At 37.8% G+C, this 16,395-nt stretch overlaps 1 protein-coding gene across 5 annotated transcripts in view; it reads right to left on the bottom strand.

Moving 5' to 3' along the window:
• Nucleotides 1-16,395, bottom strand: part of GRM1 (glutamate metabotropic receptor 1) — a 421,006-nt gene that overhangs the window by 36,835 nt on the left and 367,776 nt on the right. For all 5 annotated transcript variants that reach the window (XM_058735553.1, XM_058735556.1, XM_058735555.1 and 2 more), the window contains exons 7-8: nt 14,759-14,885; nt 3,187-4,117 (exon numbers count right to left, since the gene is read on the bottom strand). In XM_058735553.1, coding sequence (XP_058591536.1) covers nt 3,187-4,117; nt 14,759-14,885 — 1,058 coding nt within the window. The remainder of the gene's footprint in view (nt 1-3,186; nt 4,118-14,758; nt 14,886-16,395) is intronic.

The following is a 16,395-nucleotide window of genomic DNA, read 5'->3' as shown; positions in this document are numbered from 1 at the left end:
CACATAATGTTTTAATTTTTCAATTATATAATGTTAACTCATTTTGTGTAAAAGGAAGTGATAAGTAATTTGTATCTAAAAATTTACTTAATTATTAAAGTCTAGGAATTTCTATTGCCAAGAAAGTGCATTTTACCACTAGGTTTATTTAGGTTAAGCCTGAATATTTTCCTATTCAAATACATTAAATTAACAGCTAAAGAATTAGAGATTTCAAAGGCAATATACTACTCCATCCACCTTCTAGGGTAGGATTATGCTTAATCGGACGTCTGACTGTAAGTAACCCAAACACCCAATTTTTTGGTTACACTCCTCCTAAATTACTTTTCAGAAAATGCAAAGCAAGTGCCCAGACCTTTGGTTGTGTCAGATGCTTAGCTGTGAATCGAATTTAAAAACTGCAGAAAACTTTGCAAAAACAGACCCACGACGTCATCCCTCCCAAGCATCTCAGAAACAGCCTCTTAGGAGGATGTAGTCAGACTTGCAACTCCTCAGAATAATATTCAAACAGATCAGTTGGAAGCTCTTCATTACAGCGGCTGTTCTGTGTTTATAGCTACATATGCAGACTGCTGAACACCCTCAGCGCACCATAAATGTAGGAATTACACATCCAGAATGGTAATAAACTCATTGGGTGATGTGCTCTCCAGAGTTTTCAGCCCCTTGCTCCAGTTGGCACAACTCTGCTAGATTTTAGTAGCTGTAGAAAAATATTAGATTGTTGTGGTTTTTGTAAGTTTGGACACAAACCAGAAAAACATAAAATAACATTTAAAAAGGTAAAAATGTAGGCACTGATATTATTAATTTAAAATTACAGTCTCATAGAGAGTTACAAGAGAAGCCATAGAAGAAAAAATGAGAAAACAAGTGCATAAATGGCTGTGATCGGTAGAAGTTTAGCCTCAAATACTTTCTGTACATCAGCTCAGCTGTGTGGTACTCCCTTCAGAAGCTACAGATTGTACCAAAAAAAGCTGCATGTTATTAATTAGAACCATATTTCCTACCATCATAATCCGATAGAACTTGATAAATTATAGCTAATAGATAAGCAATTTACTGGTAAAACGGCACTTCTTAGAAAACCAATACAATTTAGAACAAGCTGATTTCTCTCTTAAAAGCAGGATCCCAAATACATTTTTTTTCTAAATTCATAATAGTGAAGGGAATATTCTCAGCTTATAAGGAAAGAGGTTCCGGGTATGAGAGGATGATCTGAATGTACAACAATGCCTGGCTGCCAGAGAATTGTTAAGCATTGTTAAAGTAACATCAGCTTATCCCAGCAGCAAGCACTATATACTATTCATTAGTCACTGCTCTTGGACAGGCGCTTATAGAATTCTGTGTACAAGGGGACATAAAAACACTGGGAGAGCTTTCAAAAATGCATATCCCTGGGTAGCAACACAAGATGTCTTGATCACATAGGTCTCTCCTTTCATTTAACGGCTAGAACAGCTTTCAGAAATGACTGTGACCAAAAATCATGCGAAAGTTTCTGAAGAACCATAATAAAGTCAGAAAAGTCAGAAACGTGGACGTGCATAAAGGTAGGTGGTCAAATGGAACCCTCACAAGGCCATTTGAGATGCAATCAAGGAAATCTTTTAGTGTCTACAAACATTCCAGCTTAAAGAGCGTTTTCTCCCTTCTCATTTGCGTTTCTTCTCACTTTTTCCCTCTTAATGAAAATTGTTATGCGCCATTTTACATCTGGATTCTGTGGCTATGGCCTATTATTCTTTTCTCATTTCATGGCACTGTTGGTTTGCCTTCACGCTTTCTGATGAGTCCCTGCTAGGGGCCTGCTCCTGAGGGGGTGCTGGCGAGCGTGAAACGCCTGGCAAGGGAAAAAAATGACTAAGCCACTTTTATGACCAGTATCCTATTCAGAACTTGAAATTGATACAGCAACAATTAGGCATGCACTATGACCTTAACCCTTAATGCTGGAAAATTATTATTTATTATTTGAAATAATAGTAACTCTATGGATTAAAAAATATATTTTCCTATAGACTCCTTCACCCGATCCTCAAACCAATTACAAGATTTCTGTAAAAGATGCCCCTGGCACTTCTTGACAAGTAAAGATACAAAACACAGAGGCACGTCAATTTTTTGACATGTGTTAAGATGAGAAATTTCATGCAAGTTAAGACCTAGACAAAGGACAGCTAACTAAACAGAATTACACTTAGGAGTCACAGAATTTCACAGTGGCTGAGTTCCCTCCCTTACAAAGTGGGGGGAAATAGCACCTCTTCCCCTTGTCTTCTGACTTGTTCGGGTTATAAAACCATGTATATGTTACAATTATTTGTATTAAAATTCCTCACTTTTAAAGGATTGTTTCAAACAGAAAAATTTACACTGCTAATGAGGAAAATAGAGGAGGTTTGGGATGGGTCAAGTACCTTTAGAACTTCAAGCATCCATGTCAGTTTGGAGCTCCTCACCTTTATCTGTTTTTTTTTTTTTATTTCTTTTGGTGCTTTATGGCTCAGAAACAAACCATTCTGACCTTGAGCTTGCAGTAGAGGTAGCTCGATTCTCATGTACCATTATGGAACATCTTTATTATACATCCATGCTCAATAAGTAAGAGGGGCATGGTAGGAGGGTTGCTTAAGGAAACTTCTCTCAGGAAAGACTTGCTGCTAGTTGCACTCAAATTTTGAAACAGTCAAGTTTCCACAGGGGCTTCATTTCCTTCCTCTCCAACCCAGGTTAGTAATGGTGAGACTCCAGCGTGATAAAAATAAATCAGAAACTTTATTCAGTCATATTCTAAACTAAAAATTGGAACTAGAATTTGCATCTCAAACCCAGACCCCAGAGATGTGCTGATGCTCCATACAGGGGAGGACCCGCGTGAAAGGAAACAATTATTGGCAGAACAGAAGCTGAAGATTCTAGGTAAGAATAAGGGTATGTTCAGCTGGTTGTTGTTTCATGCTCCTGGCTTTTTCAAAGGAATGAAAACAAAGAAGACCTTTAGTATTTCCTACTGCAGAAGAGTATGACATTTGGGGGGGGGGGGGGAGGAAAGAGAAAAGATTAAGAAAGGAAATGAAAACCGTTGGGGAAATGGAAGAACGCAATTTACTCAAATGGAAGAAAAGAGAAAAGACAGAGAGGGAGGCAAAGCCGGGTCAGATAACTCACTTGGCATTCCCTGCACCTGGTTTCTTTCTTCGGAAAATGTTGAGGAACGTGTTGGAGCGGCAGGGCAGCTTGCCATCACCAACATGCATGCGGACTACGTCAGAGGTGGTGAAGGCACTGCGGACATTCCTCTCGGGCTTGGCAATAATGATGTACATCTTGGGAGTGAACATGCACCCCAGGGCCACCGTTACACTGAGGCTCACTGCAAAGCAGGTGGTGATGATCTTGTAGTTGCTCCCAAAGTAAATGGGCACAAAAGCCAGCCAGATGATGCAGGTGGTGTACATGGTGAAGGCAATATATTTGGCCTCATTGAAGTTGGCGGGCACATTGCGGGTCTTGAAGGCATAATAGGTACAGCTCATGATGAGGAGTCCGTTGTAGCCCAGAGGGGCCACCACACCCAGGTTGCTGGTATTGCAGATAAGGTAGACTTCCTTGATACTTGGGTAGGACAGAATGGGCATGGGGGGCTCCATGATGATCAGGGTTACCACCAGAGTTAGCTGCACGCTAATCAGAATTGAGGCGATGATCACCTGGGCCCAGGCACTCATGAACCTGGGCTTCCGGGTGCAGATCTTCTTCTTGCTGCCAGCTAGGATGCGTGCAATTCGGTTGGTTTTGGTCACTAAAGCAGAGTAGCACATGGCAGAGGAGAGGCCAACCAGAAGGCGCTGGAGGTAGCAGGATGTGGTGGTGGGTTTGGCAATGAGAGTAAAAGGGCACACGTAACCGAGGAAGATGCCAGCTAGGATAATGTAGCAGAGCTCGCGACTGGAGGATTTGACAACTGGTGTGTCCCGGTACAGCACAAAGATAAGAGTAACAAATAAGGTGACAAGTATGCCCAGGCAGGAAAAGGCGATGGCTATGATGGATTCTATGTTGCTCCACTCAAGATAGCGCACAGGAATAGGTTCACAGCCTGTAACGAGAAAAATAGCTTTAAAATCCAAGATTTCTGCTGATCAATAATAGCATCGCTTACCAGCTGCAGAAAGCACAGCTCTGTTCACATCTTCCACAATTCGCGTTATTTTAATTACGTGTGAACATGTCTCACTATTACAGAAGTAAATATACATTATTGGCTTGTCTGGACAATCATGTTCTCAAACCTGATCTCGTCATAAGCCTAATGTGACATGTTTGAGCCTATAAAAATAATCTTTTCTCCCAACACCAGCTTTATAAATGGATTCCACTCCGTGGGTGGAACTTCGTTCTACACTTTCAGAAAAAGAAAGAAAAAGAAGGAAGCTAAACTGTGTTTCCAGGGAAGGTTAAATGGTAATAAATGTAATAGAATAAGCTAGTAAGCAATAAATTAACAACGTGTTTATTTTCACATAACTGTCCAGAGGTAAGTCCAGCTCACAGACAAGAACTATCTTGACCAGCAGAGTGTTTTAAACATAAATTTTATTTGAATTCTTTAGAAGAATCTGCATTCTCCCATTTATTACATATTACTCACTTTGTCTCACCTCTTGAATTATGTATAACCCATCTGTGGCATCTGAGGGCCTTTGAGTTATCAGCCTCTACTAGAGGTACCAAGGAAGAATGGAATCTCCCATCACACATCTCTTGAAAGGAGAGACAGCACTGTGTTCCTCAATACCTGGCTTATCTTTTTCCTCAGATGGAGAATAAAGTCTGTTTTGTATTTTGCAGAGAGAAAGAAATTTGTCAGGTCCTGGAGACAACCCCTTCACTAAACTTCGTGTTTAGTTTGGGCCAGTATTCCCAAATTGTGAGAATAAAAAATATGCCCACAACTTTAAGAAAACACTCCTTGTTCTGCAGCCATGGGAGCAGAGGCCACCAGAACCTGTTTTACTCCTGTTCAATCAACTGCAGCTCCCCTCAAGGACATGGTTTCTGCAAGCCTTCAGTCAGTGTCAACCTGTGCGTCTGATAATCACCCAAGAAGGAACAGACTCATTGCAACAAACAAACAAGTGCCAGCCATTCACAAGCACACACTCTGATCATAGCTGGGGAGAGGGGGAGGGGGAACTCTCGTGAATCAGGGGCCTGTCTATGCCAGAGTTTAAGCATCTTCCTGGAGAACGTCTGCTTTCTCTAAAAAGTCACATTTTTAATCCCAAATCTTCTCATTTCCTTGGTAAACTTTAGAAAATGATTAGATAGATAATTTAGAATAACAATGACTATTATGGGGAACTTTTGAGATGACACATCCAATGAATTACAATACGTAAAAGGGGCTGGGGACAAATTAGGAGATAAAATACTGAATAGTCAATACTCCACTCTTTTGATTGGCATACTGAGCTTGCTAAATAAAATTTAAATTCCAATGTAGTCTTTGTCAAAGCGTTTGTAACCTTCTGAAAGCTAGCCCTCATTCCATCCCTTTTTCTATGCAACTTTACCTGGTTTTGTAAATGAGCTAGTCTGTCCTCAGCGCTTTCATCAGAAAAAGAATACCACATTTTAAATTTGTAGAACACAAGTCAGATCTATGGACGTTGAATTAAAACCCTGGTCTAGAGCCAAATTAAGAGCTATAATTAATGATTTTCCTAAACTTCAGGGATATAGGCATAATATTTTCTGCAGAATTCAGGATTTTTATTAGACGCTTACTGTCCTACACTACAGATATATATGAGTTAAATCAACTAATTGTTAGCCTCATGGAGGAAAATGTTTAAAAGCAGCCATTTAGAAAAGAGAAGATTTAAATAACCTAGTGGTGTAAAGTTTAAAAAATAGAAATAGAAAATGCATTACATAAGGCAATTTTGAAAGCCTTTCTTTCAACAAAGATGCAGAAGTATAAACTAAATAAAGATAAAGATAGGGGCGCCTGGGTGGCGCAGTCGGTTAAGCGTCCGACTTCAGCCAGGTCACGATCTCGCGGTCTGTGAGTTCGAGCCCCGCGTCAGGCTCTGGGCTGATGGCTCGGAGCTTGGAGCCTGTTTCCAATTCTGTGTGTCTCCCTCTCTCTCTGCCCCTTCCCCGTTCATGCTCTGTCTCTCTCTGTCCCAAAAATAAATAAAAACCGTTGAAAAAAAAAATTAAAAAAAAAAAAAAAAAGATAAAGATAGACTTTATGACATCTTCAAACAATTCTGGGGTAGACTCAACACCTGACAAGAAAGACTATATCTTCTCATTTTATAAACGGGCTTAGTCCTGAATTGGGGGAATCAAAGAGAAGAAAATGTAAAATTATCAACTTGGAAAATACCCAATATGTGACTGGACATTTCCAGATAGACTTAAAAAGTAAATAAGCTAGAAATCAATATAGTTATGGATTTTTAGGTAAAACAACTAAAAGAGCCTCTATTCTGTGTGATTTGTGAAACTGTAGAGAAGGAAGCCTATAGATACTTCAAATGGATATGTGATTAAAAGAACCAATGTCCCACATTAGCTAAAATTCAGAAGGACATCTACCTAAAGTCTGTCCAGTGACTTAATCCCATGGGAAACACAGGCACCCAAAAACTCCTTGTCCTTCCTCTGAGCTCCCAAGGGAAGCAATATGTCTTTCTTATTGATATAGGTGTCTTTATGTCCCCCCATAATCTCGCTATTAATAGAACATCAGATACATTGGTTTAATAAAACCACAGGAATGGTGAAAACGTTTAACAATCCTATGCCTGGACCCACAACTAACAACTAGTATTTTGAGATTATTATTGGAAGGATACATTATTCTCTGTGACATAAAACCCACATATTTAATCTAGGATTTACTTCTAGACAAGATGTACTATGGTTCCCTATATATGATCAGATCATAGCTGCTCTACTCATGAAAATACGTATATTATCTATAATTTTAAAAAATTAGGCAAGGAATACCTTTAGTTGCAAAAGGACAAAAGACTTCACAGAAATAGGAAGATGGATTGTTGACAGAGCCCCAAAAAATACAGATTATCATATGTACCTAGATTATCATAACTCTTCTTTTTTTGTGTAAACATGAAAATGATACACCATGATCTAGACATATTAACTCAACAGCAGAGCATATATCAAAGAACCATTGCTCATCGCCAAAGGCTCACAGTAAAAAAGGTACTGCAAAAGTTATGGATACTATGAAAACACTTTAGAAATACAATAGAAATATTTTAGAGATTATCATGCTAAGAAGACTGCTCTGACTAAAAATCCTAACAGAAAAGTTTCATATAAAACAACAAATTTATTACTAGTAACAAATCTATGAAGTTCAAGTATTCAATTATAGATCACAAAATGTGGCCAGAAAAGAAGTTCTTAAATAAAAATTCCAGAAATTCAATTATTATGTTGTAAGATTCATGAAGATAAATAACTGACAAAACCAGAATGGCTGTTTGATCGTACCAGATAAAATATCTACCAGGCATTGGATAAAATCCTGATGGAATAAATGAAATAATTCATTTCAGTAGGGACGAATTTGCTATAAAATTAAATACTATTGGGAAAACATTTCCAGGATGGCAGATGTGGCCAGTTCATGCTTCATTTGTAATTAAATTAATTAGGACAAATTGTAAAGGTGGAGGCATTGACTGAAACAATTGCAGGAGAACTTTTGAGTTACTCCAAAGGAATTGTATAGTTTTCTCCCTCCATGGTTTATGAATATGTACTAGCTTAAATAGTGTATTTATTTTGCTGGTGCGTTGAAGCATTCTGTTGAAAAGCCACAATACTTACAAAGGCTAAAATATTAGATTCTGTGGTCTTAGTTAACGTGTTCCCACTGACCAGTCTAGTGATATGGGAACCTTTTCATTGGAACACTTATTCATGAATTTAAACCGTGCAATTCTGTCCTCATTTCCAACTCCTAGACAAATGAAAAAGGAACCTTAATATTGTTGAAGTTTACATCCCTTAGTGATTTAATCTGAGGTTCTTCAGAGAGTCTCCAGAAGTTGAAGGCACATGGAAATTGACCGTTAATTGAAGAAGCTTATAGCAAGCTGATGACTACACAATGGTCTTCTGTGCAAGATCATCTGAAGAAGATTCTTACATATATCATACTTTCCTTTGCATACTCTTTCTTTTTTTTTTTTTTTAAATTTTTTTTTTAATGTTTATTTATTTTTGAGACAGAGACAGAGCATGAACGGGGGAGGGTCAGAGAGAGGGAGACACAGAATCTGAAACAGGCTCCAGGCTCTGAGCTGTCAGCACAGAGCCCGACGTGGGGCTCGAACTCACGGACCGCGAGATCATGACCTGAGCCGAAGTCGGCCGCTTAACCGACTGAGCCACCCAGGTGCCCCTGCATACTCTTTCTTATTCATACTTTTCTTCTTCACTGATTTGAAGCTATTCAAATCTGAGTTTGTCTTTAATGATCTCCTTACTGGTAATAAATATTTGCCAGATCCTACGCTTTACTAAAAAATCATTAACACAATAATTCAATTATATCAAGCTATTGGTAGGTATGTTACATTAACTTTTCCAATAATGATACTATTTTTATATGCAAAGATTGCATAAGTTCAGATGCTTGAAAGGACTGAGAAGATTCACAGAACATACTTATATAATGTTTTTACTTAAGGGCAAAAGGTATAATATACTAAGAGAAAGACAGTGCAGGTAAGCGCCAAGGGCAAAGGGAGATCCAGGTGCAAGCCCTCTAAGATCCTTACTCCCGCAAGGGTACACTTCACCTTTGAAATGAGAGCTCAAGGCAGAAGTCCCCAGTGAAGTCTTTTTATGATCTTTAAGTCATACAGCCAAGTCTGTCTGTCTAATATGTCAGCTGAAATCCATTGGTAAACAAACTGGTTTTGGTTGTCACCAAGTGGAGCTTCACTCTCTAAACTGCGTGTCATAAATATCAGTCCCCTTAATGTAGCCGAGAGTGAAAAACCAGTACTTAGGCATCTGCACAAGTAATCACAGAATCATTCCAAACCTAGCTATAAACTAAGCCTATTCTACACAGTGTAGTGGACACAAGTGAAGAAAAATATGCTTATGCTAGAAGGAGATATAAGTATTCTGTGCTGAAACATTAGCATTTTGTCAACAACATGCCAAAACAATGTACCTACAACTCTACCTGGTTGCTTTATTTCTTGTGAAGGTCCTAGGTTCTTTTTCCTATGGGGAAACCAGACCTTTCAAGGTCAATCCAGAATCCTCCCAAAACAGAATCACTTGAGGATTGGGACTGAATGTTTATATTTTGAACCAGCTTCTTAAACATGTTTTCTCCTCCTTTTTCTTCTTTCCTTTCCTTCTTCTCTTATTTTTTTAGACATCTTAAATTTGAGAAGCATTAGCTTTGATTCCTTGAGAGACTTAGCTGTAATATCCATATTGTCCATATAAGTGATATGAAATGTAATAGACTTTTTTGGTCCTGTTTTGAGGCTTAAAAAGAAGAGTTCTCCAATCCCCACGTGTGTTTATGTATCCTAAGACTGGAAGGGATAGGAGTTACCTTCATCCAGTGGCCCTGCCTGACCCCCAGCATCTAAAAGCAGAAGCCATTATGTGAGTTGTGCATACTGTATCTAAAGCCTCAAGAACTTAAGGTCTTGGCAGTGTCTGTGGTTACAGTTATCCCAGAGAATCCAGAGCCATTAGACAGATCCATTTTCCTTCAAGCAGACTACAAATTACTGACCAAAATCCAAGAATTACTGATCTGAGGGAAAGGAAGTTACTCCTAATTTTTAGACAAATTTTGGTTCACTTGTAAGATTCAACTGCACAGGAGGAAGCTATAATTTAATACTGGACTTCTTCCCAATTAGGTTAATACCAATTTAATATAACCGAAGAAATAAAGAAAGTCCACATTTATTCTATTTAAAATGTCTTGGGACATTTAATAACATTTACAATAATGCTTCATAATTAATAAAGCTTTGTCAAAATGCTTTCTTTAATGGTATCACATTAATATCAATTACCTACAAAGAAAAATTCTATTTCATAGCTAATGTTCAACTCAAATATCCCTTTCTCTATGAAGCCTCTTGTCTTGCCAGGGGAAAATAATTGCTATTTTTACTCTGTGTTCATATGACATTTTGTACATACTCCTGTTGTGGGACTTCTACTTGATTGCTTATATGCTCACATTTCATATGAAATTCCTCCCCATGATATAAACTTATATAAACCTATATGTTTCTAGTTTCTCCAAAAAATGCCTGGCACAAAGCAGGTGGTGGTGTATATAAAATTAAGTAAATGAGTAGATAGTGTAAGAGGTCACAATAACTGTTGGGATGGACAAAAATGGTAAAAACTAATTAATTTCTATAGCTTAATATTTTCTATTTTTAACGATAAAATTTAGTGTAGTCTGGCTTTCTCATCCTATTTGACTTTTGAACAGAAATAAGTAGCATCAGATTACATATAATTGGTTCGTGAATTGTTAAACTACTGTCAAGTTTTATAGCGTGTCAGAAGAGATCTCTGTTTATGCATCTTAAGAAATAAGTGTGAAATTGAAGTGCTGAATTAAAATGTGCATTTTTCCAAGAAGAAAATATGAAAAACTTATGAACGAAAGTGCTACAGAAAGTGCTTCCTTTAAGAAATGTACCATTTTTTTCTTTAGAGCCAAAAAAAACAACATATTCTAATGAAAATAAAACTCACTTATAAACATGTTTTTATTCATTAATATTAGAGTTTTTGGAAAATATAGGGAGAGTAGCTATCTTGTAAAATGATCTTATGCGTCGGGGCGCCTGGGTGGCGCAGTCGGTTAAGCGTCCGACTTCAGCCAGGTCACGATCTCGCGGTCCGTGAGTTCGAGCCCCGCGTCGGGCTCTGGGCTGATGGCTCGGAGCCTGGAGCCTGTTTTCGATTCTGTGTCTCCCTCTCTCTGCCCTTCCCCCGTTCATGCTCTGTCTGTCTCTCTCTGTCCCAAAAATAAATAAGAAACGTTGAAAAAAAAAATTAAAAAAAAAATGATTTTATGCGTATAAACAAAGTCCACCTTCAGTAAAAAACACCATTTCCTAAAGAAGAATGATTTCTCACTCTTTTGTATTAACTAAAATTCAGTCAAAAGAAGATCCACCTGTGAAAACAAAACAGCTACTGAAAGGCAATGCATTTACTCCTCTGAGTGTTTCTACTGAATTTTGGCATTCTCTGCCTGTGGGTTTTCTCTTTTCACAACTACTGCTGCCATGGCAACAACCAATAAGACACTGCCATGTGCTGCACCCTTGTTCTGAGCCTGACATGCCTCCAAATAAGACCTCATTTCCCATTCATGTGTAAGGCTGAAAGGAATCCAGAAATGACAGGTGTCATTAGAACTAAGTATAAATATCAAAGATGTGTATTCTGAAAGATCCTAAACATAAGATATATGTGTGTGGATGTGTGTGTATATATATTAATATGACGTATATAATATATATACACACACATCCACACACATATATATACATATATATATATATACTTGCAAAATAATCAAATCTATTGCTATTAGAAAAGGGCACCCTGATTTGTTGCTCGGCTCAACTAAAGTGACCTTTACACATATGATGGATGATACACTAACTGTTTTAGAAAGATCATCACATTAAATATCTATGTACAGTCAAGGAGGATATTTTTTTATGCGCTACTAACTCAAAGAGCCTTAATTCAATGGTGATGATCATTTGGCAGTAGGCCAAAAATACACCCACAGTGGAAGATCTCTAGGGAATAAAATATATGACTTTGAGTTCCATTATGATAACGTATTAGATCTTTTTAAAAAGTTTCTTTGTATTTTAACGTTTTAAAATAGGATAGACGTTCTTTATCATGTATGAAATAAGCCCCAAAGTGAAAATGGAGCAGTAGGAAAAGTTGGGGGAAGCCCAAGAAAAGGTAGATAAAAGAAAAATTCTTATACCTCCAAGCCAGAACTTCTGACTTCTAAGATTAACCAGAGAAAGGCTAGGTTTGTCTCCGAGCCTCTTCCTAGTCAGCTGCAGTCTCCGTCAAAGAGCAGAGAGGGCTGACTTGAGATAAAAAGACCCAGCATGAAGCACACACTATATGGAGGAGGATAAAGATGTGAACAGAAGCACAGCACGAGTGGGAGAGAAGCGTTGTTGGCCAAAAGTGGTTGGAAAAGCTTTTCCAAGCCATTCCATTGCATGCAACCATGAGATAAGTTAGACCCAGGGATAAAAACACTGGATTCTCATAGTGGATTCTCTATTAACCAAACACACTGACCAGGATGAACTTAGGTGAGCCCCTTCTTCTTTCTATTTCTCTCAATAGGACATTTATGAGGCAGCTATGATGTTCAAGACACTAGACTATGAGCCAGAGAGTAATGTTTCTAAAGGGATGGGACAAGAACCAGGCACCTTAGAATCTGCTGGGTCCCATCTCAGAACTAGTGAATGGGATTCTCTGGAAGTGGGTATTTCCGGGGGAGTTTTTAGGCATAATAAAGTTGAATAACAATTTTCAAGTACAGAATAAAAATATGAGTGAGATATAGTTTGTACCTTCAAAAATATTCTAATCTAATTTCCCTTTCTTTAAAGAAGGTCTTTGTACTAAACAATTTCTAAAGGCTTTCTGACACTCATTTTAGTTTAACTTTTTCTAACAAGATTAACATTTTACAAGGTACTTCACTAAATAAGTAAAATTTTCATTATGTGACCTGGTTCTATTTACCCAGTCATTTTTGGTGTGTTTTGAGTAAGCCATACAATTTCTTAGTTGCTATTCTTATTTGGGAACAGATAAAAAATTAAAAAACAATCAGGAATGTTACCCTCCCTAATGATTTGCAACAACACCCAGGGAGGCAGAGGATCAAGACCCAGGGAACTGAGCTCGGCTTCTAGCTAGTTTCGTGACCTTGGGCACACAAGTACACCTCTCTGGGCCTCAGCTTCCCCCTCTAAAAGGAGGGATGAGATTACTCAGGTGACAAAAATCTCTGTGTACTCAGATGGCAGCTTCCATGGCTCTGTTACTCCTAAAATTTCTGAAAGGTATTTGTGAAACACATCTTATGTGTGAGTTCGTACCAGGGTCCACAGAAAACAAAACTTGTATATTTTAACATTTCTCTAATGCAACTTACAAACTGATAATCCATCCATATGATTCCCATTGACTTTACTAGTAAATCATTTCTTGCATTCATATATTCCTCTCCGTTCCTGCTGCAGCTGCCCTAGTCTACAGCCTTTGAAATTACTCACTTGGACAAATACAATAGCTTCCTAGTTTCTGTTTTTCATCCAATATCACTACACTCCTTATACTACCACCAGGAGCATCTTTCGGGGACACAGATATCATGATGTTATTTGCTACTTTATTATTTTTTTTATTAAAAATTTTTTTAGCGTTTATTTACTTTTGAGAGACAGAGCATGAATGGGAGAGGGGTGGAGAGAGAAGGAGACAGAGGATCCGATGCAGGCTCCAGACTACAAGCTGTAAGCACAGAGCCTGAAGCGGGGCTTGAACTAATTAACCATTAAATCATGACCTGGACCGAAGTCAGACGCTTAACTGAGTAAGCCACTCAGGAGCCCCTGTTATTTGCTACTTTAAATCCTTCCGTGTTTTTCCTGGGCTTAAAGCCACAGTCCAAACCCTTAGGAAAAGGTCATGCAGAAGATTGTTACCATCCACCTCCAGCATGCTTGTCCAGTCTCACTTCTGGCCTCTGCTAGGTCCTTGTGTCTACCAACCAGCCTCATACACTTGTGGTTTTCCCCACACGTGTTATATGCCTTCATTTTTCCCATCTTCTACTTTCTCTCTGGAATTCCTCTCATCTTCTTATCTGCCTCACAAGTTTTATGTACTTTCTTAATATCTCTACTACATTAAAACAATCTTAGATTATTTTTTACACGTTTCTTCCCTGATAAGTTTTAAGCAAAATAAAATAATAAAGCAAGACAAATTTAAAGCAAAAGAATACTGCCTCACGCATAGATGTTCAAGAAATGTTTGCTAATATACTTGCAGGTGACTAGTAATATCTTTTTAAAAAATTGAAAAAAACAGAAAATAGCTGGTATACCAGAATGTCCCTTTAATACACTTTTATTTATATTTAAATAAATATTTAAATAAATAAATAAATAAATATTTAAATGAACTTGCTTTACAATATAAATCTTGGAAAAGTTGTAAGCGGCTTCTCTGTGCTCTTTGACATGGGCATTAAAAAATGCACACTTTAGGGGCCCACGGGTGGCTCAGTCGGTTAAGTATCCGATTTTGGCTTAGTTCATGATCTTGCATTTCATGGGTTTGAGCCCCACGTTGGGCTCTGTGCTGACAGCTCAGAGCCTGGAGCCTGTTTCAGATTCTGTGTCTCCCTCTCTCTCTGCCCCTCCACAGTTCATGCTCTCTCTCTCTCTCTCTCTCTCTCTCCCTCTCTCTCAAAAATAAACATTAAAAATTTTTTTTAAAAGTGCACACTGTAAATAAACATTGAAAAAGGCACGAACTGCATGTTCATATTTTAAACAATGGGCACATTGGGAAAGCCCATAGTCAGTGACAAGATCTAAAGTGAGGCAGCTCCTACCTGTTAAATCTGCACTGGGCCACCACCCTAAGTCACAGGCTTTGCAGGTGAATTCATCTTGCACGTATTCATTCTCTTTGCAGGCTGTGCAAATCCAGCAGCAACTCACTTCTCCTTTCCGTATGACCTGTAACACAGAGATAATTCATACGCCTTAAAGATGGTCTCTCCAGAAAGTCTTCTATTTCATATAAGGACTTATTTTCATACTACAATAAAAAAAAGAGTAACTCTTCAAAATATCCTATATGCTGAGGAATGTTAAGTACATGCATTCGAATAGGCCTGATTATCTTCAAGTTCAGATGTGAATTTCAGTTCATTCCATGCTGGGTTTGGAGGCTTTTCAAAAATAATTTCTTTCATAAAGGGAATTGATGACATTATATTTTTTAGTGTTACAAAAATGAAACAGCTAAATTTTATTATTTATATTCATCTGTATTAATTGTTCTCAGAAAAATAAAAATAAATTTTTCTTCTCTGAAAGAGCAATGTTTAGCCACAAATTTCTTACGTAATAAAACCTTATTTATTCATTAAATCTGAGGATTTTTAAATGAATTTTGTAACTATGAACATATGAGCAACTTTATACACATAAAAACAGAATGATGGCCAAGAAAGTCAACCCTGTTATTGGCCTTGTGACTTGCTCTAGTGAATTTAAAAGATCACATAAATTGTTGGAAGAAAAAGTATTTTTAGCCCCAAATTACAATGAATCAAAAATTACAAAGAATCATTTATTATTGGAGTAGTTTAAACTTTCTCCCATTTTCAATTTGTTTGGTAAGCAAATTTCACTTGACATAATAAAAAAAAAGTCAAAACACACTGCATTTAAAGTGAGTTTTTTGTAAACGGCACATAATTAGATCTTGCTTTCATCTCCAGTCTGAGAACTTCTGCCTTTCATTGAAGTGTTTCATACATTTACATTTAGTATAATCATTGATGTGGCTGGATATAAATATTTTGATCAGATAGATGTTGGACATTGTGTACATAAGGCGTAGAGTCCTGGATGTTTTTCCCTGAAGAATTAATTATTGGTCTTTGTTCTGGCGGCAGTTAAACTACTCGTGGCTCAGTTTGAGCCTTGTTTTTAATCTTTTAGGATAAGTCTAGAAGATTGTCTGCTCTAGAAATAATTAAGCCTCATATTAAAGTGTAATCACCTGGGGTTTCTACTTAATTCCTTGTGTATTCAACAAGCTATCTCCACTCTGGCTTGTGAAAAATGAGACAATTCCTGGGTCTGTGTAAGCTGAGGGATTCCAGCTCCCCAGTAATTGTTTTCTACCTGGACTTTTTGAATTCTACCCTACTCATATGCAGATCGGTGTTTGGCCAAATATTCAAGGGAAGCTGTGTGTTAACCTCTGGGACTCTTTCTGAATAGATCTCCTCTCCCTTACACTGCAGTACAAATTCTCGCTGCCTTGGCCTTCCTAAATCTTGATTTCTGTCTTCTTAAATTAGCAAGGTCTCCAAGCTCTGTATTCTCTTTCATTGCACAACAATCAGGGAATTGCCTCCAGGCATAAAGCCTTAGTGACTTTTGGGTTCATCTTGTTTGTTTGCCTACACTTCCCCGGAATCAAGGTCATGCACTGTTTTCCAATGTCTGAACA

The sequence above is a fragment of the Neofelis nebulosa genome, chromosome 6 (genome assembly GCF_028018385.1).
Source record: "Neofelis nebulosa isolate mNeoNeb1 chromosome 6, mNeoNeb1.pri, whole genome shotgun sequence".
NCBI classification, from domain to species: domain Eukaryota; kingdom Metazoa; phylum Chordata; class Mammalia; order Carnivora; family Felidae; genus Neofelis; species Neofelis nebulosa.
The sequence above is the reverse complement of the archived record's forward strand: the minus strand, read 5'-3'. Positions and strand labels throughout refer to the sequence as shown.